Source organism: Mandrillus leucophaeus, unplaced genomic scaffold (genome assembly GCF_000951045.1).
Source record: "Mandrillus leucophaeus isolate KB7577 unplaced genomic scaffold, Mleu.le_1.0 Scaffold426, whole genome shotgun sequence".
Lineage (NCBI taxonomy): Eukaryota > Metazoa > Chordata > Mammalia > Primates > Cercopithecidae > Mandrillus > Mandrillus leucophaeus.
Window position 1 is genome coordinate 930666 of NW_012104543.1, and position 26381 is coordinate 957046.

Genomic DNA, 26381 nt, shown 5'->3' on the forward strand with positions numbered 1-26381 from the left:
AGGCTACTCTGTTCCCCCTGCTGCATCTGAGCCACCAGCCAGGCTGGGATCAGAAAGAGGGCCAAGGGCACCAAGAGAAGGTGGGGGATTCGTCCAGGCCTCGCCCCAGGTAAGCATCAACAGCCAGCTCCAGGAAGCTCAGCCTGGGGATTTACCTTGTCCCTCTCTGCCATTCTCTTGGTGCTGCTGGGAACCACTCAAGCTTGAAAAGGACTTGTGGTCTGGGAGACCAAAGCTAGCTCCAGGCAAAGGAATGGCCCTGCCCTGAGGTGACCTATGACAGGAGGAGGAAGGGGTATTACCCGGAGCAGGAGCCTGGCTGGAGCCCTGACTTGGGCACTCCAGCCTGGGTCTGAGCCAGCTCTGCCTCCAGCATGTTCCAGGGCCTCAGCCCAGCCTTGCTGCAGGAACAGCAAAGGGCAGGAGATGGTGGGGAAGGGCCCTCATGGGCCCACCTGCTCCAGCCTGTTACTGGAATCAGGTTTGGGTTTACTGCCCATCATCCCAGAGTTAGGCATAGCGTTGTGGAGACAGCTGACTGTTTCTTGGGAGATCCTGACATAGACCCATTATTCAGCCAACAAATACTCCCCAAGTGTCCTCCATGCACCAAGCACTGTTCTAGGCACTGCAGATGCAGCAGGAAATAAAGGAAAGCTACTAGCAGGACGCAGCTGAGGGAGATGAACAGGCCAGCTGACCACAGCTGCATGAGGCCGGCGGAAAGCACCGAAACAGGGCAGGCAGGGGCAGAGAGGGCCCCGGAGCGCACTGCTCTCCCACACTGGGGCTCAGGGGCATCCCTGAGACCTGAGTGGAGAGGGGAGAGGAGCCATGCAAACATCTAAGCTAACGGGACAAAGAAAGCCTGGGCGCTGGAGGTCTGCCCTGTGCGAGGGGACAGCAGGGAACAAGTGTGTGGAGCGGGGGATGAGAGGGAGTAGGGAGGAGGGAGGCTGGAGAGGGTCTGGGAGCCTGGGAGGTAGTTTAGCTGGCCTTCAAAATGTGAAAGTGAAAAGAGTTTCAGAGGCAACCGCCTGCAGTGTTTTTAAAGTGACGGTTCTGGGTGCTTGGAGAACGGACTACGGAGTGGGAGGAAGTGGGAGATCCAGGAGCTGGGTCTGGGTGCAAAGGTGGTGGGAAGTGGCCAGCTCTGGGCTATATTCTGCAGCCTGGAGAGCAGAGTGAGTCTCTTCTGGCTCCTCCCAGTCCCCTAAAGGGACCCCATGCTGACAGCCAAGCACAGACTAGGTGCCCAGCTGAGGTTTGCTAAGTGACCAAAGAGGATGCCCGTTGCAACCAGACACGAGAATCTGGCCATGGGCAGGTTGGAGCTGGGGGTGGACCAACCCAGCCACCCACCTAAGGAGCATGTCAGCCACAGCCTGTCCCTCATGCTGATCTGTCTACACTCCACACTGCCACCTCACACCTGTCCTGGAACCCCTCAGTTCTGACTCTCTCCTCTCCATGAGGACAGGGCCTGTTTGGTGCACGCTGTGCCCTCCGCCTCTGTTAAGTCCCTGGCACCGAGGAGACACTTGCTACATCCTGGAAGGAACAAATGAAGTCGCATGACCCAGAGTAATCTTTGGAGTCCCACAGACCACTCAGCTCCTGACTCCCTAGCAGGCGAGTTACCTCCTCTGGGGGCCGCCTCCCCATCGCCAAGGCGGAAATTCCAGCACCTAATGTACAGGGTTGATGCAGGAGTGAAATGCAGAGAACAGAGCACAGCCCCTGGTGTCCCAACAAACAACCCTGGGGAGGGGAGGTGCAGGCAGGGGGCCTCCCTTTTCACCTCTAAGAGCAACAAACTTGGACAGCTGGGCGCCAGGGCGGCTGCTGACTGAGGAATGCCAGAGGCTTCAGCCATTCTACAAGGAAGGTGTTGACACTGCCTCCCCAACTTTATAGCTGAACTCGAACTTTATAGGATTAAAAGTGCAGCTATCATTAGGCATAGGCAGTCCAGAATCAACTTAATTCCCCAACAGGGGCTGCCTATTGAGAAAGACAGGGACCCAAGAAACAATGGGCCCAGATACTGGTGTGGGACAGGAGAGGGCTAAGTGGCTTTTTCTTCGGTGCCCTTCTATGCTCCTTTCATGAGACCTGGGCCTGGAGAGGTGTGGCTCCCTCCCCAGACCAGCCTCCACTCCTGCTGGAGCCCAGACCAGCCTCCACTCCTGCCGGAGCCCAGACCAGCCTCCACTCCTGCCGGAGCCCAGACCAGCCTCCACTCCTGCTGGAGCAGGCCAAAAGCACCCCCTGGAACCTGTTGCAGACCTCATGGCTGCCGTGTCAGCAGCCTGTCTGGGGCTATGGCAGCGCCACTAGAAGGATCCCTGTGCAGACACCAGGAAAAGCTCTACCAGTGAAAACAAGATATGTTTGGGCTGGGGCCAACATCCTCTGAGGCCTTTGCAAGAAATAAAAAAATGCACGGCAGACAAAAATAAGCAAACACCTTGTAATGAGCTTTGGTGACTCCACCTTTGCAGGCCAGAGCAGCAGGCCTCGGGACGGCTTCTGAAGGCACCAGGTTCACTCTCACTGCCCTGAAGTGTGATGATGGACATGCTGAGCCTCCCTGAGCCACACGAAGCAGCGAGACCAGTCTCTGCGCGGCGGACCCCATGCCACCAGCTCACCTGGCTGCTCCCCACGCTCCCTCCCTGCTTCGCTGTCCGGATGAGGCTGCTCCACTTTATTCCTCACAAGGGGGTGATGTAACAGTGAACACAGACTCCTGAACACCTGAATCGGTCTCTCGGAGACCAACAGAAAGTGACCAGCACAGATACATAGCAGGCGCAAGCCCGGGGCATTCCTAGTGTGAGGCGGAAGTGTGCCGAGACCAGGGTCTCCATCGTCCTCACCCAGGGCACGGGTGCCTCCTTCAGACTAAAACAAATTCACTAACAGTAAGAGAAGCTACTAGTTTCTACATGGCAGGCAGATTAGCTCGTGGAAACCTCAGCACCCTCCCGCCACAAAGATATTCCCATTTGACAGGTGAGGAGACTGTGGACACAGCAGGCAGTGGAGCTGCGATCTGAACAAAGGAGTGAGTGCCTGGCCGCGCTTCAACCAGGCTGCTCCCCTCCCTGGAGCCATGCCAGTCCCTCAGAAGCCCGGTGTCCCCAGCACAAACACCAAAGTGTGCTCGTGCAAGCCAGCACATGCATGCTCTGGTCTGCCAGGACTTCCAGCTGGGCCCTTGCCACAAACGCCTTTGTCTCTCCAGCTCAGTCCACGCACGACACTCATGCCCGCCTGTGGCTGTTCGGTCAGAGGCTCTGGGGAGGGATGTGAAATCCTGGCTGTGGAAGTCTACAGGAGCCCAGAGGCCACCCCCAGTCCCAGACAATCTGGCCTGAGCAGTGAGCCACAGAAACTGGACATCCAGACAGAGGAGGCAACGTCAGTTGGCTGAGTGGCCCACAAAGAAAAAAGGAGACAGGCATGAGCGAGCCCTCCCTCCCATGAGGGGAGTCTTTTCCCGAAGTCTGGGGAGAGGCCCTCGGGAGTCCTGCTGCCCACGTGTGTAGGGGAGCAGGTCTGAGGTCTCCAGGAGCGACAGTCACACTGGGCAGGACATAGCTTCGGAGGTACAAACCTGACAACTCCACAGCCCCTGGCTGGGAGCCCTTGGGTGAGTGGCTCTGGCTCATGGGCCCTTTCTTGAAGAGATTAGAAATAAGATACACTGGGTGCCTGGCATGTCGATAGCAGCCACTCTCTTTATCCTGATCCTAAGTCTGCCCCAGGCCCTCTCTTAACATGACAACCCTGGAGAGAAGTCACCAAGGGATTCCCGATTCACAGCAGCATGAGAACGTCAAATGCTCCCCAGGCCTCTGTGGTCCAACAAGACCGTGCCCTACTCCACAAGCCTTCCTTCGGCCGAGGGCGTGGAAAGCTCTGGGCTCCACCAGTCTTCCTTCGGCCGAGGGCGTGGAAAGCTCTGGGTTCCACGTACCTTCGGGTTCCAGCTCTTAAGGCCAAAAAATTAAGAGCAAGGCATGGGCTTTGTTTTGGGAAAATCAGAGCGATCAAATGTGGTGTCCCAACTTGCTGGCCAAGAATAGACAGGTTCCACTTAGCACTGACAACAGGCCTGGAGACAGCGATTCTGACATGAGTCTTCCCGGGCTGACACCGGAAACGGCTGTGCATTCAAGGGAAACCATTTGGCCTGCACCACTGAGGAGGAGCTGATGCAGCAGGCTACACCTTCTTTTTCAATGTGTATTAAGTCATTTGTTTATTTCTCAAGATGTGCACACTCAAGTATGAAGTTGGCCGGGACAACTCATGGCTCCTAGGTATGTACAGGCCCTTTGATGGCTTGGGTTACAGACAACTTCATAGCTAGTGCACCACACACACGAGATAAAACAGGAAGCCTAAAAACCCCAAGCCACACCAAGAAAAATGAGAGAGGGGAGGGCGGGGTAACGATGCAGCATCCGCGGAGGGAACTCAACGCACAAGGAGGGAGAACAGAGGGTGGAAGGCAAGCCAGCTTCGTCTTCGCCGCTGCAGCTGCTGTGTGGTGGTCAAGGGACTGAGTTCAACAGGTCCTTCAGGAAGCTCTCTGGATCGGTGATTTCTGATAACAGACCTGTAAAGCACAGCGGGCAGAGGTGTGTCAGGGGCGGGCGTGCAGCCCCCATTCCCCCTGAGTCACGGCTGCCGCATCGAGCAGAGAACACACTGCGGCCCGAAGCTCTGGCCTGGCTGCTCACTGGACAGCAGCATGACCAGGGAGGCAGTCACTGAGCAAAACCCTGTTCCGCAGCAGCAGTCCTGTTTCAGAAGCAGGCACTGCTGCTGGGGGTGAAGTGGAAGAGGCCACACTTGGCTCAGGGACACCCAGGGATGTGCAAATCCACTGACCCCCAGTGCAAAATGGAAGGTGGGTTCTGAAAGGAGAGGGCCTGCCGTCTACCATCTTCTCAAAGGGATCTGGGACCAGAGAAAGCCCTGCCCCTGAGGGCTGGGAGGAGCAGCGCAGGGTGGCAGGACCCCAGCTTCTTCTGAGCTCTGATCTGATGATGGGTCCTGGGCTCCTGAGCAGGTTGTCAAAGCTCAGGAGCTCCATTTCCTCAGCCATCAAACGGAGACAGGGAGAAGCCCTGCGGCCCCACCGTGGGGGCTCAATGAGGCCCTTCATGTGCAAGTGCCTCACTCACAGAAGGTGCTCATGCTGCACGGAGGCCTTGGTGGTCCCACCCCTCTGTCACTGAGCAGGGGACAGGAGACGCCGGAGCCACATGTAAAACAGCCGTGGAGCTGCTAGCCCCAAAGGCCTGGCGGCATCCAAACTGAAGTCATCGCCCAAGCATCTGGGCTAATGGAAGAGAGAGCGGCTCAGACTATCCCCGTTTGGCTTTGGAAGGTGTTTTTGTTCTCACATTTGAACAGGGTGTGTCTGTTGTTCTGAAATTTTCTAACAGCTTAAACAAAGTAATAAAGGGGTGCTGTCAAAACGTGACCTAGGAGTGGAAGGCACGGAGGCTCGCTGCCCGGCAAGGGCTCTGGCTCTTCCCGGCTGCAGGCCAGGGGTGCTGCCAGCAGCTCAGGGCTGGTGTGGAGCCCGAGCCCAGGGGACCCTCCTTCCCCTGCCCACCTCCTCCTCCTCTCACTAGCTCCAACTTCCACAGTCACAGTGACACAGGCTCATGCAACAGGCACAGGGCCCAGCACTGAGGACTTTAGCAGCCCACCTGGTCCCAGGGCTGACTTTCTGGGAAGAACACGAGGCATGTGCTAAGGTATGATGCTGGTGAAACGTCTAGGCTGAAACAGAGCCAGTGGGAGCTGTAAAGAGGTGGTGCAGTTAACAAACACACGGAGGTGAGCAGTGCTAGCACAGGCCCACCCAGATGCGGAGGCAGGCACCAAGCCAACGAAGGCCATCCCAGCACAGAGCTTCCACTGAGGCCACTGCAAGGGGCAGCCAACGTGGAGGCACAGAGCTTTGTGGGAAAATCTGTCAGCTGGCTCTGAGCTGGGAAGAAAGAGGAATTCACACTGAGCAACCCTCCGGCCCTGTAGTGGGTCTCATTCCCAGAGGATAACAAGATAGAGAAAACGTTAGCAGAGGCGTTCTCCTAAGAGTGGGATCTGGGGGCGATTGTTCTCCTTTAGACTTCACAAAATTCCCACGATGGGGCCGGGCACGGTGGCTCAAGCCTGTAATCCCAGCACTTTGGGAGGCCGAGGCGGGTGGATCACAAGGTCAGGAGATCGAGACCATCCTGGCTAACATGGTGAAACCCTGTCTCTACTAAAAATACAAAAAACTAGCCGGGCAAGGTGGCGGTAGTCCCAGCTACTCGGAGGCTGAGGCAGGAGAATGGCGTGAACCCGGGAGGCGGAGCTTGCGGTGAGCCGAGATCGCGCCACTGCACTCCAGCCTGGGCGACAGAGCGAGACTCCGTCAAAAAAAAAAAAAAAAAAAAAAATTCCCATGATGAACACCAGAACAAAGTGAAACAAGTTCACAAAAGAGTCAGCAGGTTTGGTGACCTGTGCTTTGGCTCTGGGGAGCTGACCTTTGTAGGGAGGGTGTTCTGATGGGGGCTGTAACGCCATGGCGCCCACAACCTGACAGGGCACTGTCTCTTAACCCTAGGTAGATTTCCCAGGCACGGGCCAAGTCACCTCCCTCTGCTATCACTTGGTGCTTGGTTATGAAATCCAAAACAATTCTAATGTGTTTGTTCGCAATTAGAATGATAAATTTGTTATACAAAGAATTTTAATTTTACTAGCAGTGGGATAAGGAATTGTCGGACCACAACCCCCACACCCACAGTTCAGAGGGGCCCTGCTCGGTCGCCCATGTCTCCCTCAACTGTGACCTAAGACGCGGGACGAAGACGGCGCATTGCAATTTGCGTGTGAATTCTCTGAACTGCCGTTAAAAAACAGACTCAAACAGGGACCCTACCACTTTCTAGCTATGTTCCCCTGGCCACTCATTTGATCTTCAGAGCCTCATTTACCCCATCTAGAAAATGGGGATAACCAAAGCTCCTGCTTCATCTAGCGCTGCCGTGAGGGCTGAGATCATGTACAGTGAACAGACCATGCCTGGGAAAGAGGGAGTGCTCAGTACATGTTAGAGCTGCTGTTCTTATTACTGGTGACTTGCTATGTAGGCATCTTTCCCAGGGCTTTTGGTGGCAGCTGACAGGCTGGCCCATACTGCGTTTCCTCTGGTTGTGAAAATAAAGCTACGGCTGGCCCCACTGAGGAAGACGCGGGGCTTTGCTGCGGAGGATCTTTAAAAGAGAAAACCCTGACACTAACCGGCCACATCGAGGAACTCTGAGAAGGTCTCCACTGGCATGAACTCCTCCTGGAAGGTTTTCAGGGCTTTGTCGGCAGCTTCGTAGATGGGCATGTCGTTGTGGCGGATGTACTCAGCGAGAGAGCAGGACCAGCCTCCCTCTGTGTTACTGGTAGGCACCTTCTACGAGAATCAACAGGAGACAGAAAGGTGGGTGACTGCTGCCTCATCTTCCACCTCAAGTCAGTCAGGCCATTTCAACCCCTCAAAGGACGGCCCTCCCAACCTACACCAAAGCATACCAACACACACCCTAGAACGCGTGTTTTGTCTCCAGGAACAACAAAATTTTACGTCATTCCTCTTAGGGCCCCCTTATTAGGCACTGAACCTACAGGTTCCAAGTGGCTGCATTCCTTCCCCATACACTTCCCATCCACATTCCCCAGAGCAAAGGGACTTGTCGACGTGCTTCCATGAGCTGTTTCATTCCAATGACGAAAGGAACCAACTCAAAAACTCAGATTCTCTCCGGAGAGGACTGTCCTGTTATAAGCTGGCTGCGGTAGGTCAGACTCACTCAGGGCAACAGAGCTTATCCCAATAGCGCGGCAAGAGCAGCAAAGAGAGACCCACGAGGGAAGGTCTTCCTGCACAGTCGAGCCTGGAGCAGGCTCAGGAGCAGGTGACGGGAGTGATCTCAGCTACAAATGTGGCCAGGTGCGGTGGCTCACACCTGTAATAGCAACACTTTGGGAGGCCAAGGCAGGTGGATCACTTGAAGTCAGGAGTTTGAGACCAGCCTGACCAACATGGAGAAACCCCGTCTCTACTAAAAATACAAAATTAGCCAGGCATGGTGGCACATGCCTGTAGTCCCAGTTACTTGGGAGACTGAGGCAGGAGAATCACTTGAACCTGGGAGGTGGAGATTGCAGTGAGCTGAGATCACACCACTGCACTCCAGCCTGCGCAACAAGAGAAAACTCCGTCTCACAAAACAAAACAAATGTACCTCACAGACAAAGGCTCCAGGCTGCCAGTGCCAATCCCTCCCACAGCTGGGGTTGTTTGTTTCTAGGAACAAAGCGCCCCCAGGTCAGCAGAGGAGCAGCCATGTGGGTGCTGAGGCAGGGTCAGGGACAGGAGTGCACACATTTTACATTCTTGCCAAAACCCACTGGGCCTCTGACAGCCTCCTTACCTTAAACATGTTGTAAATGAGATCGACGAGGGCCCAAAAGAGAAGGGAAGAACGGTAAGCGGAATAGTCCTTCACTGCCTTATCTGTCAGCCTGCAAAAGAAAATCCAATTCCATCACATGAAGTCCCCAGAAGGATACTCACAAGGACAGACCAAGGCAGTCTGGGAGCAAGGAAGAGTCACAGTGGTCTATGCATCTTGGAGTTCCAGGGACTTGCCTTCTGCTTGGAAAAAAGCAGCTGTGGGCAAGAACCTCTGGAGCCCTGGGACCCAGAAGTTTACTGGTCATAAAAATGCTCCATGAAATTCATCTGATTCTCTCAGTGCTCATCTTCCAGATCAGGGTAAAATGGAACCGGGGGAGACATCACCAGGGCAGATGTGGCAAACACAAGGCTACTGACTTAAAGAAAGGCAAAGGATTCCTATGTATCCCTTGTGTTTGGGCCCCCACAAACTCTTGGAATTTGATGGACCCTAATAAATGAGGTAGGAAACAAGGTTCTAATTCAGTCTTTACGCTCCCATTAGGAGAAATTTCTTAAAAGCCAACAGACCTAAACCAGTCAAACACAGTAACTTGTCAAATGTGTGCTGTGTTAAACGGCAGCAAGCTGCTAGGAAGCTGGTGTTAAGCAATGGTAATGTCTAAGATGGAGCATGCAGCCACCCTGACATCACCTAAATCCTGGGATAATCCAAGTTGCTCACCACACCCCGTTGTTTCTAACCAGTATCGTTGCTACTTAATCCAATGATTCAGTTCAGGATTAAAGACCAGCCAGTTCCTTGGAATATGGGGGATGGCGGGGGGGTCGTGGGGGGGTGGGGAACGCCTCTAACAACGTCCACTGCATTCTCAGCAGGCACTCTTGGTTTGAGGGATGATTACAGCAGGTAGAGCCAGTATGAAACACAGAAAGACCAGGCTCCCCTCGGCTGGAACACATCCCATGACTAAAGGGACATATATTAAATGTTTAGTATTAAAATGCATGGATATATATAAGAATCATAAAAATAAGACAACATAGATGGTATTTATTATAGAAGCTAAAACTATATGGGCCTCAAGTGAAGGGCTGCCTACCATGAGACAGGCCATCCACACCTGCATTCAATAAATAACTCACAAAAGACTAATAATAATAATGGGGACAATTCCCTCTCTACTAAAATATGCTTCCTGTGGCCTCCCTCTACCCCAGTACCTTCCCGAGCCCCTACTTTCTCTCCTGCATACATGTGACGACGCTGCAGCCTAAAGTCCTAGAAGGTGGACCCATGGACTAGGACAAGAATCCATTTCTCTGCAGTTCTTTACCCTGGCAGATAAGGTAACAGATCAAGTTCTGACAGATGCCTGAGAATGTCCCAGGTTTCTGTACTTGCAAGTTCCTGGCAGAGGAACTTTTTTTCTGAATGTCAAATGTCAGAAGAGGCCAGCTTCTGCTGAGCTACATTTCTGTCTCTGCTACTACTCCTTACCCCATGACTTACAGGACTTAGGACAAAGACTGCCGCCAGTGAGGCTGCCCCAACGCCAGGATGATACCTCTAAACGCCCTTCCAGCCGTGGTCTCTTCCCAGTGGGTCTCCTCCCAGTATCGGGCAAACTCACAGTGCCTTTCCTAGTCTCCTTGATGAGTGCCGGGTTCACAGCCCCAGACCATGGCCATGTTTGGCCCTTTGCTGTGGCTGTTCTGCTTTGGTAAGCAGAAAGCTTGAGTGACCCTACCCAACTTAATTATTTAAGGCCAATTAGTAAAGGTGACTAAACTGCTACAGAGAAAACAGCAACTCATGAATGTAGCTCACACTGGATTTCCTAATTAAGCTGTGACCAAATCAGCTTTTCCTTAACTGCCTGGGACAGTAATGAATGCTAGTCTCCTAACTGAGAGCAAAACAGCTCCTGTGGGTTCCAATTTCACACCCGCCATGGAGAGACTGTGCCCAATAAACGGCCGCTCTTTTGCATGGATGCAGCAAATGGATGCAGGCCAAGCCTGACTTCTCAACTTAGTATTCTCAAGATCTAACTTTTGATTTCCAGCAGTTAGTTAACTATTAATTCAGGCTCTTGGGAAATACTGGAAAGTGGTATGTTAGGAATGGGGGCAGGGGTTACCTAGGAATCTAACAAGACTTGCCCCTCCCACTCTCCAGTGACAATTTGGTACAGGCCAGATTCAACAGTACAGCTCCAACCTGGTCTCTCTGGGGGCATGAAGTGCCCACAGAGCAGAAATGCTTGATCAATTAGGGCTAATGGACATAAAGATACCAGGTGTGCCAATGAGGGCACACGCTATTTCCACTTGGCTTGTCTTTATCATGGCCCTAAAAGTTTCCCTCTGCTCCCTGGCTGGCCTACAAATGTGGACATGATCCCACGAATGCTGGGCTAAAGCAGTATCACAAAAATCACAAAACCGATCTTCCAGAAATGAAGCAGAGGCACATTTCACTCGAGGGACAGAAGCAAACTGCCAAACCCAAAGCCTGCTCTGTAGCTCCCCACGACAGGCAGAGACTGTGTGGGGCCACTGGCAGCCTGAGTGGTACCCATGGAGTCTCCCCTGCACACAGCAATCCATGTGGGTCCTCAAAGAGATGCTGTGGCGGTTGTTTACAGCTGTTTCTCTCGATACCATCAGACCCAAATCACAGCCCAAGGTCATAAATCAAAGACCACTTCCTTTCTGACACGCTCTTTCTTGGGGAGGTGTCCACATGTACAGGAGAGTGGTCTAGAAGAAGAAAGGTTCATGGACTGTGGGACGCATGGGATAGGAATGTAACCAAGAAGAGAGAGTGAAGACGAGTTTTTAATTATTAGAAAATACCCCATGTGGCCACACTGAAACTTTCCTGGCTTATGCCAATGCCAGCAAGATTTGGAAAACCTGATTACTGTTCTCAGCCCTGGCAGCTTCGATCGTCTCATTGGTTGTACCACCCTGTGCCTGGCTGCCTTCCTCTCCAACATTTTCTACAGTAGGTAAGCCTGCCTCTACCTTTGTAGTAGCTGAACATAAAACCTGGAAATGATCAGGCAACCTCCAGCTATCAGCTTAGACTCTTGACATGACAGACTGAGAAGGGAGAAGGGCTGGTGTCCACTGTTGCAGTCACAAAGCATGCCTCCACCTAGCACATGCGTACCGCTAAGCAGCTTTTCAAAACTGATTATGGGAAATAGTGAGCAGCAGCTTCCCAAAGCAGGTACTGACCTGGTGGCTCCACCTGGAGCCACTGCCCGGGCCTGTGAGGTCACCAGCAGCCTCCGCAAGATTTCCACACGTGTGGCTCTCCACTGCTCAGGGGACAGGATGTGAAGGGCCAGGACCGTGAAATAGTGGGGCCCGTCCACTTCAAAGGCACTCTCCACCCACTTCTCCTTGGGCTGTTCGAGAAAGCCTTGGAGGTTCTTCTCTTCTCGGGAAGTTGCTCGGGTTCTAGAAGAAAACGGGCACGATAAAATAAGAGCAGGGTGGAAGCAGGACCCGGCAGCAAGAGCAGGAAGAATTTGCTCAATTTGTCATTGTCTTGTGACATTTGCTGAACGCTTGGATGACTGAACACTCCCCACCCATCCTTGACTACTCCTCCCACTCCCTCTGACAATCCATGATCCATGCCCTTCTTCCCCTTCCAGGCCCTTCTTTGTGGCATCTTCCCTTCTTCCCTGGCCCCCGCTTCTAGCTCCCACCCCAGCTCTGACACAATTCCAAGCAACTACTGGCTTCTGAGCACCATGTATCAGGGACATTCACAATCCCGCCAACATGGAACTGTGCTAGTAACTCCAGAGGCCCAGAAAAGTGAAGTGACTTGCCCAGTCACCAAACTAGTGAGTAATGGGGTCAAAACATGAATCAAGATTCTCTAGCAGGTCCACAGCCTGACTCCCCCTTGCTCCACATAGTCTTGTTATGTTTACATAGTTTGCACTAAATTTGCATGTGGTTCCTTTCCTAGGCTCCCTCTTCCGGTTTGTCTTCTTATGATCTAGGTCCTCCCGCCTTCGTGAGAACAGTCTCTCCCAGATGAGCGCGGCTTCTTGTCCTCATGTGTCCTAAGTTGCAATGATGATGATGATGACCACAGCAAACTCAGTGCCAGGCACTGCTCTAAGTGCTTTATAGGGATTACTTCACTGGGTATTCACAAGAACGCTATGGGACAGGTGCCACCACTATCCCAATTTTAAAGAAACAGAAAACTGCAGTACGCAGGAGGTAAGGATTCTGCCAAAGTCTCACATCGTGGAAAGAACTGGGCTCTGAAGCCAGGAAGCCTGTCCATCTTAACCCTACCTCCTTCCCCATGCTGAAGCTTTGACATTTGACGGAGTCAGCACTGAGAGGTGACTTAAGTCCTTGCTGATGACATGCTTCTGGGTACACTCTCTCCTTAGAACCTGAATGGTGCTCTCATGCCGTGAATGCTTGATGCCCTATCCTAACCCCATGGGGCACTGGTGGGGAGAGGTGGGGACAAACACAACACTAGAACCCAAGTTACCAGGTCTATAGTTGACACTGGCACAGATGCTGGACTCTGGGAAAGCAGGAGGAGAGGGTGCAAGGACACTCTGCCTGCTTCTGCTGCCTGCAGATGGGCATGGATGGGTACACTCAACTTGATCTTCCAGCCCTGTAAGGAATCCGAGGCTTCTGGCTGCTGCAGGACCTGCTCAGGCTCTGGTCTGGCTTACAGTGGCCATGCTGTGACATACTTGCTTCCATACACATATATTCCACCAAACGCACTCACCCCCCTGTGACCAAGCGCCCACCAATGTCAATTGGATAGCTGTCAATTGGGAAGCAGTCTGTGGCCAAGAAGCAAGGCCTCTCTGTGAAGCTTCTGGGTCAGCCTCGGGCTGACCAAAGTAACTGTGAGAGAGCCAATTCCCTCTCCAATGAAGGGACTTGAGAATTACAAATGTCTGGCTTTTCAGAAGTATACTGACACCTAGTTACCCAGGGCTCTGTCCAGGGCCCCAGGACCACTGAGAAGGAGCGACATTTGGACAGTGGGAAGGTCTGTGCCATCAGTGCTGCCGGGTGCTGCTCCCGCCAGTCTAAGCAGTTCAGCAGATGATGTAATGTACTGATGTCAACCTGCCCCTGCATGTTTTAACAATGAAGCCTGTGGTCTCGAGGTCAGCCTTTTATCTCACAAGGAAATGGGAGGGAAGGAAAAAATAACATTGTTGAAGAGAAAGAACCAGAAAAGACAAGAGATGGACTGTCCTGTTGCCTAAACTGTGCTGCAGCTACCCGGGGTGAGCTATACACAACCTTTCAACAGGGAACTGTAAGCCTCTTGCTAGGAGATGGGGCCTACAAGCATGAAACAGTGAATTAAATGGAAGAGCTAAAGGATAGTCAATCTCCTAATTTTTTTTTCTTTGAGACATGGTCTTGCTCTGTCACACAGGCTGGAGTGCAGTGATGTGATCACAACTCGCTTCAGCCTCAACCTCCTTGGCTCAAGCCATCCTCTCACCTCAGCCTCCCGAATAGCTGGGATTACAGGTGTGTGTCTGGCTAATTTAAAACAATTTGTTTTTTAATAAGACAGAGTCTTACTATGTTGCCTAGGCTGGGCTCAGCACCTTGGCCTCCCAAAGTGCTGGGATGACAGGTGTGAGCCACCGTGCCTGGCCTAAGAGCTTCTTTAAAATTATATTTCCAGGTACCAACCTAACTGTCCCATAATGTGCATATGGATAAAACTACCAATCTCTTTTTTTTCCTGGCTGCCTTCCTTGTCGGTTGACTTTCCCAGATAATCTTGAACATTCCCTTTCCCTTCACACTTGCCAGAAGCATTACCCAGTGTAGAGAAAACAGGGATAACAAATCCAGTTTTCCATTTATGAACTGGTCCTTAGCTTTGCTGCATCCCCTTGATGGGAAACCATCACCTGTAACAAACCATATGCCCTTGACTAATGATGTGGGTGCAGCTCCAACCTGTGGCCTCCCCCTATTCAAGAGAACAGTCTGGAAACTAGAAGTAGCAGCTGCATCGAAGTAGAGGCTTCAGTGGCCTGACTTTTCCCATTTTCTGCTCCCCTATGAGCTGAAGGTCGGTCCAAGGATGTGGTCTTTGGGCTGCCCATGGTGGGAGACAGGGCAGTTTGGGGGAAGGAAGTTCCCTTTATTGCTTTTTCTGCAGGGCCCTAAAAGAACGCAGATGAGGATCCCCACCTCAGCAAAAAGGCTGCCTCAGGCCAGACACTTGCTCTGGAACTAGCAAGAAAGGCTACGAAGAAGCTGAGGGATCTCGGGCAGAGGGATGCAGGGTAGGTGTGCGAGATGCCGCCCCTGGGACACAGGGTACTGACGTGTTCAGGACGTAAAGCACAGTGTGAATGATGTACGGGATCAGGTGGATGTTGCTCTCCCGGCCGCCCCCGCCGGTGTCTGCGCTGAACGACTGCTCCATGGCGAAGCGCAGGAAGAGCAGTTTGATGTCGTGGATGTTGAGCTGGTACGTGGGCTCCCGCTGGCCTGTGCATTCCTGGAGGTAAGTGTTGTGTCTAGAGGGGAAGCAGAACAAACAATGAAATGGAAGTAGTTCCTGGTGAAAACCCAGTTTGGGAGATAGAGCCTCCTTCCAATACTCCCGGGCCTGATAGCTGCAAAGGTTTGCAAATGGAGACAAGAATAAAAGGGAAAGTTGAGGCCAAGGCTGGGGCCAGCAGGATGACAAGGCCATAGGACATTTTCATTTCTGCAGTGACTGAATGTGACACTCTCCAAGTTTTGATGAGAGCCCACCACTCCTGGGGGCCCATTTCTGAATGGACCAATGTTGTAGGACATACCGTGGCTGCAAGTGAAGTACATTTTGGAGGAAGAAATGTAGAACTCATCCATTCTGACTGACAAAGTGATCTGTCCATAAGAATAAGCTCTTAAATCTCCAAACAAAGGCATTTTCCCCCCTTTGTCAATACACGTTCCCATCTATCTGGGCTATGCCTCTTATTAATTGGGTGACCTCGAGCAAGTTGCTCAAACTCTGCATCTCACCTGTACAATGTATACAAGAATACATGCCTGGCCAGGCGGGGGCGCTCATACCTGTAATCCCAGCGCTTTGAGAGGCCGAGGCAGGTGGATCACCTGAGGTCAAGAGTTCGAGACCAGCCTGGCCAACATGGCAAAACCCTGTCTCTACTAAAACAAAAATTAGCTGGGTGGCCAGGCGCGGTGGCTCAAGCCTGTAATCCCAGCACTTTGGGAGGCCAAGACGGGTGGATCACGAGGTCAGGAGATCGAGACCATCCTGGCTAACATGGTGAAACCCCGTCTCTACTAAAAAATACAAAAAACTAGCCCCGCAAGGTGGCGGGCGACTGTAGTCCCAGCTACTCGGGAGGCTGAGGCAGGAGAATGGCGTGAACCTGGGAGGTGGAGCTTGTGGTGAGCTGAGATCTGGCCACTGCACTCCAGCCTGGGCGACAGAGCAAGACGCCCATCTCAAAAAAAAAAAAAAAAATTAGCTGAGCGTGGTGGCAGGCACCTGTAATTCCAGCTACTTGGGAGGCTGAGGCAGGAGAATCGTTTTAACCTGGGAGGCGGAGGCTGCAGTGAGTCAAGATCACGCCATTGCACTCCAGCCTCGGTGACAAGAGCAAAACTCTGTCTCAAAACAAAAGAACACAGGTTAAGCATTTCAACATGCTGCCCGCTATCACTGTCAGCTGCCTGTTTTATTGACAGGCATAGTTTTATCTCTGAGCTTTAAAACAGGACTTGGGGTGGGGCACCACTCCACAAGGCATCAGCAAGACATGAGGACCTCACAGATGCTTTAGCTATTCTTATCCGAGTTTTCAGGACCAGGGAGGCCTTCTAAGGAGCCCAGCATCCCCTCTGCCACTAAGCCAGTTTCATTATTTAAACCTCAGAGCCACACGCTGTAGAAGTGAACTCAAATTCTGGCCTCAAGGACCAAGTCAGGGTCCCACATCTTATCTTATGTCATAAGATAAGCAAAGGCATAGGGAAGACCCAGAAATTTCATCTGGTGCCCGGTAAGCTGAGGGTGCTGGTTCCTCCCACCCTGTGGCAGGCCATGTCAGGTCACCCCTTGAGTGAGCCTCCATCCCCCACCCTGTCTGCTCTGGACAGTTCCCCAGTCACCAGACAGACATGGATTCCCAAAGCAGGTAACAGGAAATGGTGTCACCAGGGATTGGGTTGATAGCAGGTCTTGTTCCATCCCCTGCAAATCCCCTCCATCCCACCATGGAAAAATACTCAACACTCACCTTGCCAAGCAAGTGGCAAAAGCTGATTCAGGGACGTGAGGCCCCCAGACTGGAAGGAGCCCATTGCACTTGGTGTTGGCATTCTGCAGGGCGGCACTTTCCCACTCTTCCCGACCTCGAGCCAACCTGGATAGGGAAGAGAGCAGGGACAAGCGACTGCTGGAATTAAGGTGGCCACTAGGCACCTGGGCGGGGGTGGGGGTGGGGGCGTGCCAACATTAAGAAGTCAGTCAGCCCGGGCTCCTGACCCTGCGAAGAGAATTTGCCATGTGTAGCCTCAATGTGGTACATGCTGGCTTTGCTGACTGCAGTAGGCAGGGCTGCTCTCACCAGCCTTGGGCCCAGGCCAAAGCATATTTTCCTATCATTCAAATAACTGCTTGGGGACCTATATGGTGTCAGGCAGAACACCCTACTCCCCAGACCCTAAGGAGCAGATTTAAAACCACGAGGATGGCAGTCCCACCCACTCCAGGCCCACAGGCAGGCCTACTGAAGGAGCCTTCCCGCAAGAGCCAGGGCCTACCTGACAGCAGCCAGGTGGCAGTCATAGTGCACAATGTTGAAGTGGGACACGGTGCTGTAGCCCTGCTGTTTCCGGGGCTTATTCTCCATCTCCTCCAAGGCTACCCGCTTCGTGAAGGTATAAATGCCCAGGACCTTTGTGGGCTGCAAAGACGACAACATAAGGAGAGGAGAGGAGAAACTCCAAGTCAGGCTCAGGGGAAGCAGAGCAGAGGGGAACCGTCGCCCTTCTTGGACAATGCCTTGGGGTTCATGTTGCTCTCACTAGGGAAGTTCAGAAGAGCAGATGAGGCCAGTTCCTCAGTCTGTTGGTGAAGCACTTGGCTGGGCGCAGCCCTAGTGAAATGAGGATTATGGGAGCAACCAGTAAGAAGGGGATGCGGTGCAGATGTAGAGGCAGACACATTAGCAAGCCTCGGCCATCTTTCTTTACTTTGTGCTTCATCTGTCTGAAAATGCAGAAGTGACTTCTCGATATTCCCTTGCTTTTCAAAACCTGCCAGGCAGCTCTGAGGAACCTGCACTATACAGAACTAACGAGCCCTGTGGCCCAGGCACCTGCCCTTCCACAGCCTGTGTTCTAAGCAGTAAGTTCAAGCTGGAGAGAAGAGGCCACCTTTGAGCCTTCAGGAGAGCCAGCAGGTCACTGGCTGCTCTGCTCCTTTCAGGTGGAATCTAGTTTGGATAAGCCGAGAAAGTTCTGATTTTCCTCTCAGTTATTCTGAATGGAGGAAGCATGGCGTGTTTTTAAAAGCCCAGGTCTGGAGTCTGAGAAGCCTAGGCTGGAATTCTGGCTCTGCCATGTGACCTTTGTTTGCTTAACCACAAGTTGAGACTTTTTATAGGTTTAAATAAAATTATCCAGTTTACACAAAGCTCTGAGCATGAGGCCTCACATACAGGAAGAATCCAATCAGTAGCATTTGTCATGATGATGATGATAAAGATAATAAAGTCTAAAGTTCGGATGAGTTTGCCTTCCTGCCTCTAAAGAGGACAGCTGGTCCTCTTGTTAATCTCCTAAGATGCAGGCCTTGATCTTGCCTAGCTAAGAACAAAATGGCCTGGAGAAGAAGGGGATGCTACCTAGAACAAGGGGCCAGGCTGGGCCCTCAGGACCGACCGCAGCCCAGCAGCTGTACCTGGAACTTATATCCCTCCCTGCAGATGCAGCACGTGAGGCCGGGCTCCTCGATCAGCTCTTCCATCTGCTTCAGGAGTGCCGTCTTGGTCACGACCTGGCCCTTTTCATTTGTCTGTAGGGGAACCCCAGCGGCATGTCAAGGGGAATTTCCATACACCCTCTCCCACCCTAGCTTGGGGATGCTCAGGAACAGGGCTAACTTTCTACCTCCACTAAAAGGACAGGTGCATGAGAAGAAAGCCCTTGAGCTGTCTTCTAATGAGGATAAAGACCCAGGCCCTTCTGCTATTCTGTCTTCCTACAGGAGCCACTGAAGCAAAGGAAATCATCCAGCTGGAGCCCTGGCAAGGTGCCACCTGCCATCAGAAAAGCCCCCTTTCTTAGTGCCAGCATCTTTGTGCCAGCAATGCCAAGTCTCAGCTTTCAAGGGCTGTCGCACTGATTCATTCACTGTTCCCACGTGAGCTTTTCAACTGCTGACACTCAAGACTGTGTTTTGGAGAAGGAGCTTGTAGGACTCTGCTTCCTCCAAGGTGGGACAGTTAGAAGAGCACAGAGCCCTTTGTGTCAACCACTTATTAGTTATGTGCCTTGGCCTATTTACTTCACCTCTCAGTTTCAGTTACTTCATCTGGAAAATGGGTATAACAATATCTACCTCCTAGAACAACTTGAGGGCTTAAATAAGTCCTCAATAAACAATGGCTCTTATCACCGGCTTACTGTTCTGGTAAACTTCGTATGGTAAACTTCGTAAGTCACTTACTCCGAGTCTCATCTGTATGACAGAACAATAGCAGTTCCACCTCTGAGAGGGTCGACCACACCTAGTTCCTTCCTCCTCCTCTGTCCAGCCTTCTCTTTCCCCATGGCCAACCCCAGGGCTGCCCCATGGCCACCTCCTCATCAAAGTGTGGGCAGAAACATGGGGACTCTGGGAGGCAGCTTTACCGTCATGCCCAGGGTGCCCAGGGCCTTCTGCCTCATCGCCATGGCCATGCGCTTCTTCTCTGCCCGGGTCTCCCTGCGGGCTGCGTCAATCTTCTTGTTTACGTCAGGGTGTTCCCGCAGGGCTTCCAGCAGGTTCTCTGCCAGGGTCCCAATGCCCTCATCACTGGACACCTGCTCCAGCTTATGTAGGTTCGGGATGGAGTCAGTTCCAATCAGAACCTGCCAATAAGAGACCAGAGAGACTCATGCCTCCAATTACGTAGACAAACCTTCTTCCCGGGAGCTTAAAGGTTTAGAAACTCAACCACTGTGCACCACCTGATGTCACCTGCTCAGCTGCAATCACGTCCTTTGATTCCACACTTTGACAGACAGACAAATGGAAGAGGGTTTGGCTCTGCTACTGCCTCTGACCAGTTCCTATGCTCTAAGCTCAGTGTTTCCATCTATAAAATGGGGATAATGCAAGGGTTGCTGTGATGACTGAAAACTAGATAACATATGCAAAGCATCTATCACAGAGGATGTGGAAAGGGGTCAGGAGAAGATTCCCTTATTCTGGTAAGACAAGCAGCAGCACCTGACGAGTCCTAAATGGTGAACTCACCAGCCAGAGCAGGCACTGGACGTTCTCATAAGGACCTGCCTAAGTTCTCCACCTGGGAGCCCCTGGGTCCACCAAACCTAGGAGCACAGTTTTCTCAGGCTAGGCATACTAGAGGTGCAATGACTACAAGCAAGTATGGACATTAAAAACTTAAACCACAAAAAAGATATTAACAAGAAACCTCTGTGCCTGAAAAAGCTGGAAGTCACTACATATAGGGCCACGCAATAAACATGGGTGGAGAACATCAGAAGGCTAAAGGCAGGTGTAGTTGGAAAAAGCGCTTCAGGTGAGCTCACTGAGAAATATCACCACATCCCTGAAATCCTCACCACTGTGTCACAAGTGACTTGACAGCAATTACTACATATGAGATGACAGGCTGAAAACAACACAGCCAGTAGATCACTCAGCAGCTCATAAATCTGTTCTCACAGTAAGTCTGCTTCCGATATCTGTGTCTCAGCAAAATTACCTATTCCCTCATGTCTCATGCTCTTAAATGCTAAGCCCATATTTCAACTCGTACTGAGCTTTTCCACAGGTTTCCCAAACTCAACATTCTGGCTGTTTACTGTGTGTGCATGCTTGCACGTGTTTTTGGTGCTGGGAAAACAAAGACCTTGCCCTCATTTAACTTACATTCTAGTTATTAATAGGACAGACCATACATTCATAGCATAGTCTAATGAACTCTCCTCCACCTTACTTGCAAACCTCTGACCTTCTCCATCTCAGTGGCACCACCATTCACCTCATCACTCAGTCCAGAAACTGAGCAGGGTTCTTTTTTTTTGAGACGGAGTCTCACTCTGTCGCCCAGGTTGCAGTGCAATGGTGTGATCTCGGTTCACTGCAAGCTCCGCCTCCTGGGTTCACGCCATTCTCCTGCCTCAGCCTCCTGAGTAGCTGGGACTACAGGCACGACCAACACGTCCAGCTAATCTTTGTATTTTTAATAGAGACGGGGTTTCACCATGTTAGGCAGGATGGTCTCGATCTCCGAGTAGGGTTCTTGATTCATCCAGCTTCTTCGCTTCTCACGTTCAGTCACTCTCCAAATCCCATTTATTCTTCCTCCCAGCTCAATCTCTGTTGAATCTATCCGTGAGCTAGTTCAGGCCACCATTTCTCTCACTTCAATTATAATAAAAGCCTGTCAACTGTTCTTCCTACCTCGAATCTCACCTCCTTTGAATCCACTCTCTAAAATACGGCCGGGGCACTGCCCTCAAGGGAAAACCCATACTCCTCTTCCGGGAGAAAGAACATGCCTTGGCCCTGCTCGGGTCTCCATCGGCAGCTCTCGCCATGCCTCGCCTCCCACTGCAGCTGCTTTCAATTCTTGGAAGGCTTTAAGCGCTCTTTGGCCTCTGAGCCTTTGCAGGTGCCATGCCCTCTACTTAACACTCCTCTTTCCTTAGGCCCCAGCCCCTTCCACACTGCGTCTATCTCACTGTTTAGTTATTACTCTGTATTTGGCTGTATCTTCCACCAGACAGTAAGCTCCCAACAGGCACAGACGTGTCTCCTCGGTCTAACACAGGACCAGCTACACAACAATATATGTTGAAAGAAAAATGAATGGCCATAGCATAAATGCCAAGTATCTAACTAGATAAAGCCTTATTCTAAAGAAAGTAATTCAATTTGGTAACTAAGAATAAGCCTGGAAGGCCAGGCACAGTGGCTTATGCCTGTAATCCCAGCACTTTGGGAGGCTGAGGCGAGTGGATCACCTGAGGTCAGGAGTTGCAGACTAGCTTGGCCAACATGGTGAAACTCCATCTCTACTAAAAATACAAAAAATTGGCCAGGTATGGTGGCAGGTGCCTGTAGTCCCAGCTACTGGGGAGACTGAGACAGGAGAATCGCTTGAACCCGGGAGGCGGAGGTTGCAGTGAGCCAAGATCGTGCCACTGCACTCCAGCCTGGGTGACAACAGGAAAACTCCATCTCAAGAAAAAAAAAAAAAAGAAGAAGAAGAAGAAGAAGAATAAGCCTGGAAATCAGTTGACTTTGAGTTCCAAACTCATTGTGTTGCCTTTGGCCGAATCACAACCGTGTTCTTTGATTTATCCATATACAAAATAGAGATGTTACAAGGATATGGAAAACAATACATGTGCAATTCCTATGCAGGAAAAAGTATCTCCACAAATATATACTAATTATGACTCCACTGAGTTGAACAAAAGTTTAGAAAAGGAATTTCAGTGAGACACAGTGAAGAAACGTTCCTGTACTCAAGTTGCCATGTTTTTGGAATGAGTTACCAGAACAGACGACCAAATGAGACAGTGGAACTATTTTCAATGCAGAACACTACAAATAGAAAAAAATGCAATGCTGAGGACTCTCAAAAGTCAACATTAAAAAACAAACAATCCAGTTAGAAATTGGGCAAAAGACATGAACAGACATTTCACTGAAGATAAACAGGGCACATGAAAAGACATTCAACATCATGAACCACTAGGAAAACACGGAACCAGACGGAATCACTGCACATCTACCAAACAGCTCAAACTAAAAATAGTCACCAAATGCTGGCTAAGACGCAGAGAAACTGGAGCAGCCATACATTTTCAGGGAAATGTAAAATGCTGTAGCTACTCTAGAGAACAGTTTGGCAGCTTCTTATAAACAAAATACTTAACTACTATACAACCCAGTAACTGCACTCTTGGGCATTTATCCCAGAAAAATGAAAACTTATATTCACACAAAAACCTGCACACAAGTGTTCATGGCAGCTTTATAAATAACAGCCAAAAACTGGCAACAATCCAGGTGTCCTTTAATGGGTGAACAGTTAAACAAATCTGGATGAAACTCCAGAAAATCATGCTGAGAAAAAAAAGAGACAATCCTAAAAGGTTACATACTGTACAACTGCATTTCTACAACATTCTTGAAATAACAAAGTTACAGAAATGAAGAACAGATCGGTGGGTGCCAGGGGCTTGTGGCAGGGGAGTCGGGAAAGATGGATGTGGCTACGAAAGGCCAACAAGAGGGACCCTTGTGCTGAGGAACTGCCCTGCGTCCTGACGGCACTGATGTCTACATCCTGATTGTGGTGTGTGTTCCGGTTCCACATGTTACCATTGGGGGAGAGTGGGAAAAGGACCCATACGATTTCTCTGTATTGTTTCTTAACAACTGCATGTGAATTTATAATAATCTCCAAATTAAAACTTCAATTTAAAAAAAAACCCAGCCCCGGCCATCTATCTAGGGCCAGTTAGGATAGGATTTGTGAAAGGTTAACGCTCAGCCCCGTGGGGTGAAATCAGGAATAAGCTGCGGAGTGGAATGGGTGGGCCTAAGAACAAGGTGTTCAGCTGCTTGAGGCAGAGAAAATAGAGGTGATGGTAATATAAGTGTCCTAGTGACTGTGGCCAGACACCCAAGTGTTTTACTCTCTGGTCAGCCAATCCCTCACGGTTCAACAGCTGCACGGCTGACCCATTAGACAGTGAAGCCCCACTTAAGAATGAGTAAATCACAAATACAGCTTACTTGTCTCAGCACACAGAGAGATGAAGCAGATGACTTCTGAGGCTCACTTCTACTCTAGGAGTCTCATATATTAGGGTAAGTCATGTCTCAAGGTGAACTAGGGTGGTTATACTTGCACACCTGTACCCTCACACTACCTGTCCTGGCTACCCACCTGGGTGGCAGGGTGCTGCATGGCCAGGCCCCGAAGCAGCCTCAGGATAAACGGCAAGGCTGGGCGAGACAAAAACTTTTTCCAGATGTCAGCATCCAAACTGCAAAGCAAAGGAAGGCTTATCAGCAGGTCAGGGAAGCAAAGGCTACCTAGAAACCAGTTGTTGACTCTGGCTTATTTAAACCCCCAGAGAGTGTTTAATCGTGACCCTCTCCGAGTGTCATGAAGAATCACATAGAACCACCCAGCTCAGCTGAAGAGCCAGAAAGAAGTGAGTACTCTAAGTAGAAACCAAAAAGTTGCCATCCTTTTCCCGTAAGCCCCAAGGACTCTGCAGTGGTTGACCGGTCTGGTCACCCACATAGTTTCCAGAAGGGGTTGGGAGGCCCCAAGGAGGACAAGGAGCATACGTGAAGCTTTACACCAAGATGCTGATAGAAAAGGAAAAGGAAAGGGCAAAGGGGAGGCAAAGCAGCCCTGCTGCAGGAGGGCTTCATACTTCTTGGCGCTAGGGATGTGCTTTTTCATGTAGTCAAGTGCATTCTGGGTGATCCCCTTCTGGAGAATCAGATCCTTCAGCTGGTGCCCATTGCTGTTGTTCTTGATGCCAGCAGCTATTTTACAGAAGCAGTCCAGGAAGACTTTATCATCGCCACTGTGATCTTCATCATACCTAGGAGAAAAGAACAAAGAGTTTGAGGGTATGAAGAGCAGGACAAAACCCAATCATGTCACCCTCTTGGTTAACAACTGTCAACAGCCTAGAGAAGATCAAGGCTAAGTTCCCTAATGTGACACAAAGTCCTATCTGCCCTGGCTCCCGCCACTCTCCCTGTTACCTGCTATGTCTTCCACACTCACGGCCTTCTCTCGCACTCACATAGACGTGCACGTGGCTCCATCTCGTCATATTCCTCCTATCTCACCAACCACTTTGCCTTCTCTGCCTAGCCAACTGCTACTCTAATATAGTACTAACTATTCACTTCCCAACTAGACTGAGCTCCTTAAAAGCCAGAATGAGGACACAAAAATCTAATAGAAATTCTAATAGAAAAATCTAATAGAAAACCCTAGTTCAGGGTTTTAGTGGAGACTCTCACTTCACTATATGAAATCCAAGTAACATACTTATCAAAGTTGCAGTATGGTTTGAATCGCTCCACCAAGATTTGCATTTTCTCCACCTCTCCAAAGGAAAGGTACGGGATGATGCGAAGCAGGCCCTGGAGCACACTGGGGTTGGAGCGAACAAAGGTGCTGTTGATCTGGTCCAAGAGCATCACCAGCTGATCCTTGTCACCTGTCAGGAGGAGGTTGCCCTGCAACAGAAAAGAGGGTGGACATGCCATTAATGCAGTCAGGACTGTGGCTGCAGCCAACATCTGAGCCCTAAAAGTCAGCATTTCCATCAGAGTCATCAAGAGTACCCCTAGAAGAACTGTGTCTCGGCACTTCTTGGGGAATAACAGTTTCACTTGAGAAATTCGTTTCTAAATTTCTGAGCCAGTCCTGTTAATAGTCTCAGGTGGTCAAAATATACCAATACAATTTTCCCTTCCTACAAGAGAATGCAGGCTGCTGGACATTCACTTGGTCATAGCTCTAGCCAAATCATTAGCATCAGTAAGAATGGAGGAAATTATAGGTATAATAGGTGGAGAGAAATTCTGGGAGTTGGAGACCTGGGTTCTAGGCCTGATTCTACCAGTAACCAACTATGTACCACAGTTGAGGAAATGCCAAGTCCAGGGAAATGAAGTGGGCTGTTCAATTCCTCAATAATGAAATGAAAGGTTGAACTAAAGCCCCTGCCTATCAACTGGGACATGCCACGATTCCATTAATGAGCAGCTTTCGAGTGAAAGACTATCCTTAGCAACTGTGCTTGCTCTGAATCCAAAGATTTCAGATTTTAATACAATTATGTCATCATTAGTTGAGTCCTGACATTCCAAAGCTTAAGCAGGATCCGTCATTCTCAAGTGGACTAAGCCAGACACTAACAGGCCTGTTGTGGGCAATGAGACAGTGCAGGCTCTCAGTGCCTGCAGATGGAGGGGCTGGGCCTCACTCACCTTGTCCTCACTCAGGGGCTCAGCATTGGACTCATCTAGAATGATCTCCATGATGCTAAGCACCTGCTCAGCCACAGCTGCACCCCCACTGTCCTTGCTTTCTTGTTCAGCTACAAGGGCCTGTAGGAGAAGGAGACCCAGTCACTCTCAGAATAAGACCACAGCCACTTACCACTGATAACTGCTCTCAAGGACGCCCTCATGGCCTTATTCCCCAGAAACCATGTGTGTATGACCATGTGTATGAATGTGCGTGTATATGCATCTTCTGAGAGGGAGACACGCATGTGAGCTTTTGATGGCAGGGAAAACATGAAGTTCCAGATCTCTTTCTTTGTCGCCCCAAGGAGAGGGGCACTTCTTTCCCACTGGTGTGTAGTCTAGACTGCTTAAGGGACTGCCTTCCTCTTATCTCTGATCTGAACTCAGGAAAGGAGCGAGGAAGCTCTTGGGTGCCATGGCAGCAGCATGGGGCAGGGGGTCAGCCAGCCAGAGGAGAAGAGCAGCTGAATGACCCAAGCCTCTGCACCAGTCAGTCAGAGAGATGAAGGGCTTGAAGAGGCCATGAGTCCATTTCATCTGAGCCCA

At 50.8% G+C, this 26381-nt stretch overlaps 1 protein-coding gene across 1 annotated transcript in view; it reads right to left on the reverse strand.

The window, feature by feature from the left end:
- Nucleotides 1–4243: 4243 nt before the first annotated feature.
- Nucleotides 4244–26381, reverse strand: part of UBR4 (ubiquitin protein ligase E3 component n-recognin 4) — a 138978-nt gene continuing 116840 nt past the window's right edge. The window contains exons 94-106 of the mRNA XM_011993119.1: nt 25794–25913; nt 24847–25037; nt 24215–24388; nt 23716–23815; nt 19430–19648; nt 18477–18590; nt 17336–17478; nt 16810–16935; nt 14875–15069; nt 11747–11971; nt 8511–8601; nt 7327–7489; nt 4244–4630 (exon numbers count right to left, since the gene is read on the reverse strand). Coding sequence (XP_011848509.1) covers nt 4566–4630; nt 7327–7489; nt 8511–8601; nt 11747–11971; nt 14875–15069; nt 16810–16935; nt 17336–17478; nt 18477–18590; nt 19430–19648; nt 23716–23815; nt 24215–24388; nt 24847–25037; nt 25794–25913 — 1926 coding nt within the window. The 3' untranslated portion in view covers nt 4244–4565. The remainder of the gene's footprint in view (nt 4631–7326; nt 7490–8510; nt 8602–11746; nt 11972–14874; nt 15070–16809; nt 16936–17335; nt 17479–18476; nt 18591–19429; nt 19649–23715; nt 23816–24214; nt 24389–24846; nt 25038–25793; nt 25914–26381) is intronic.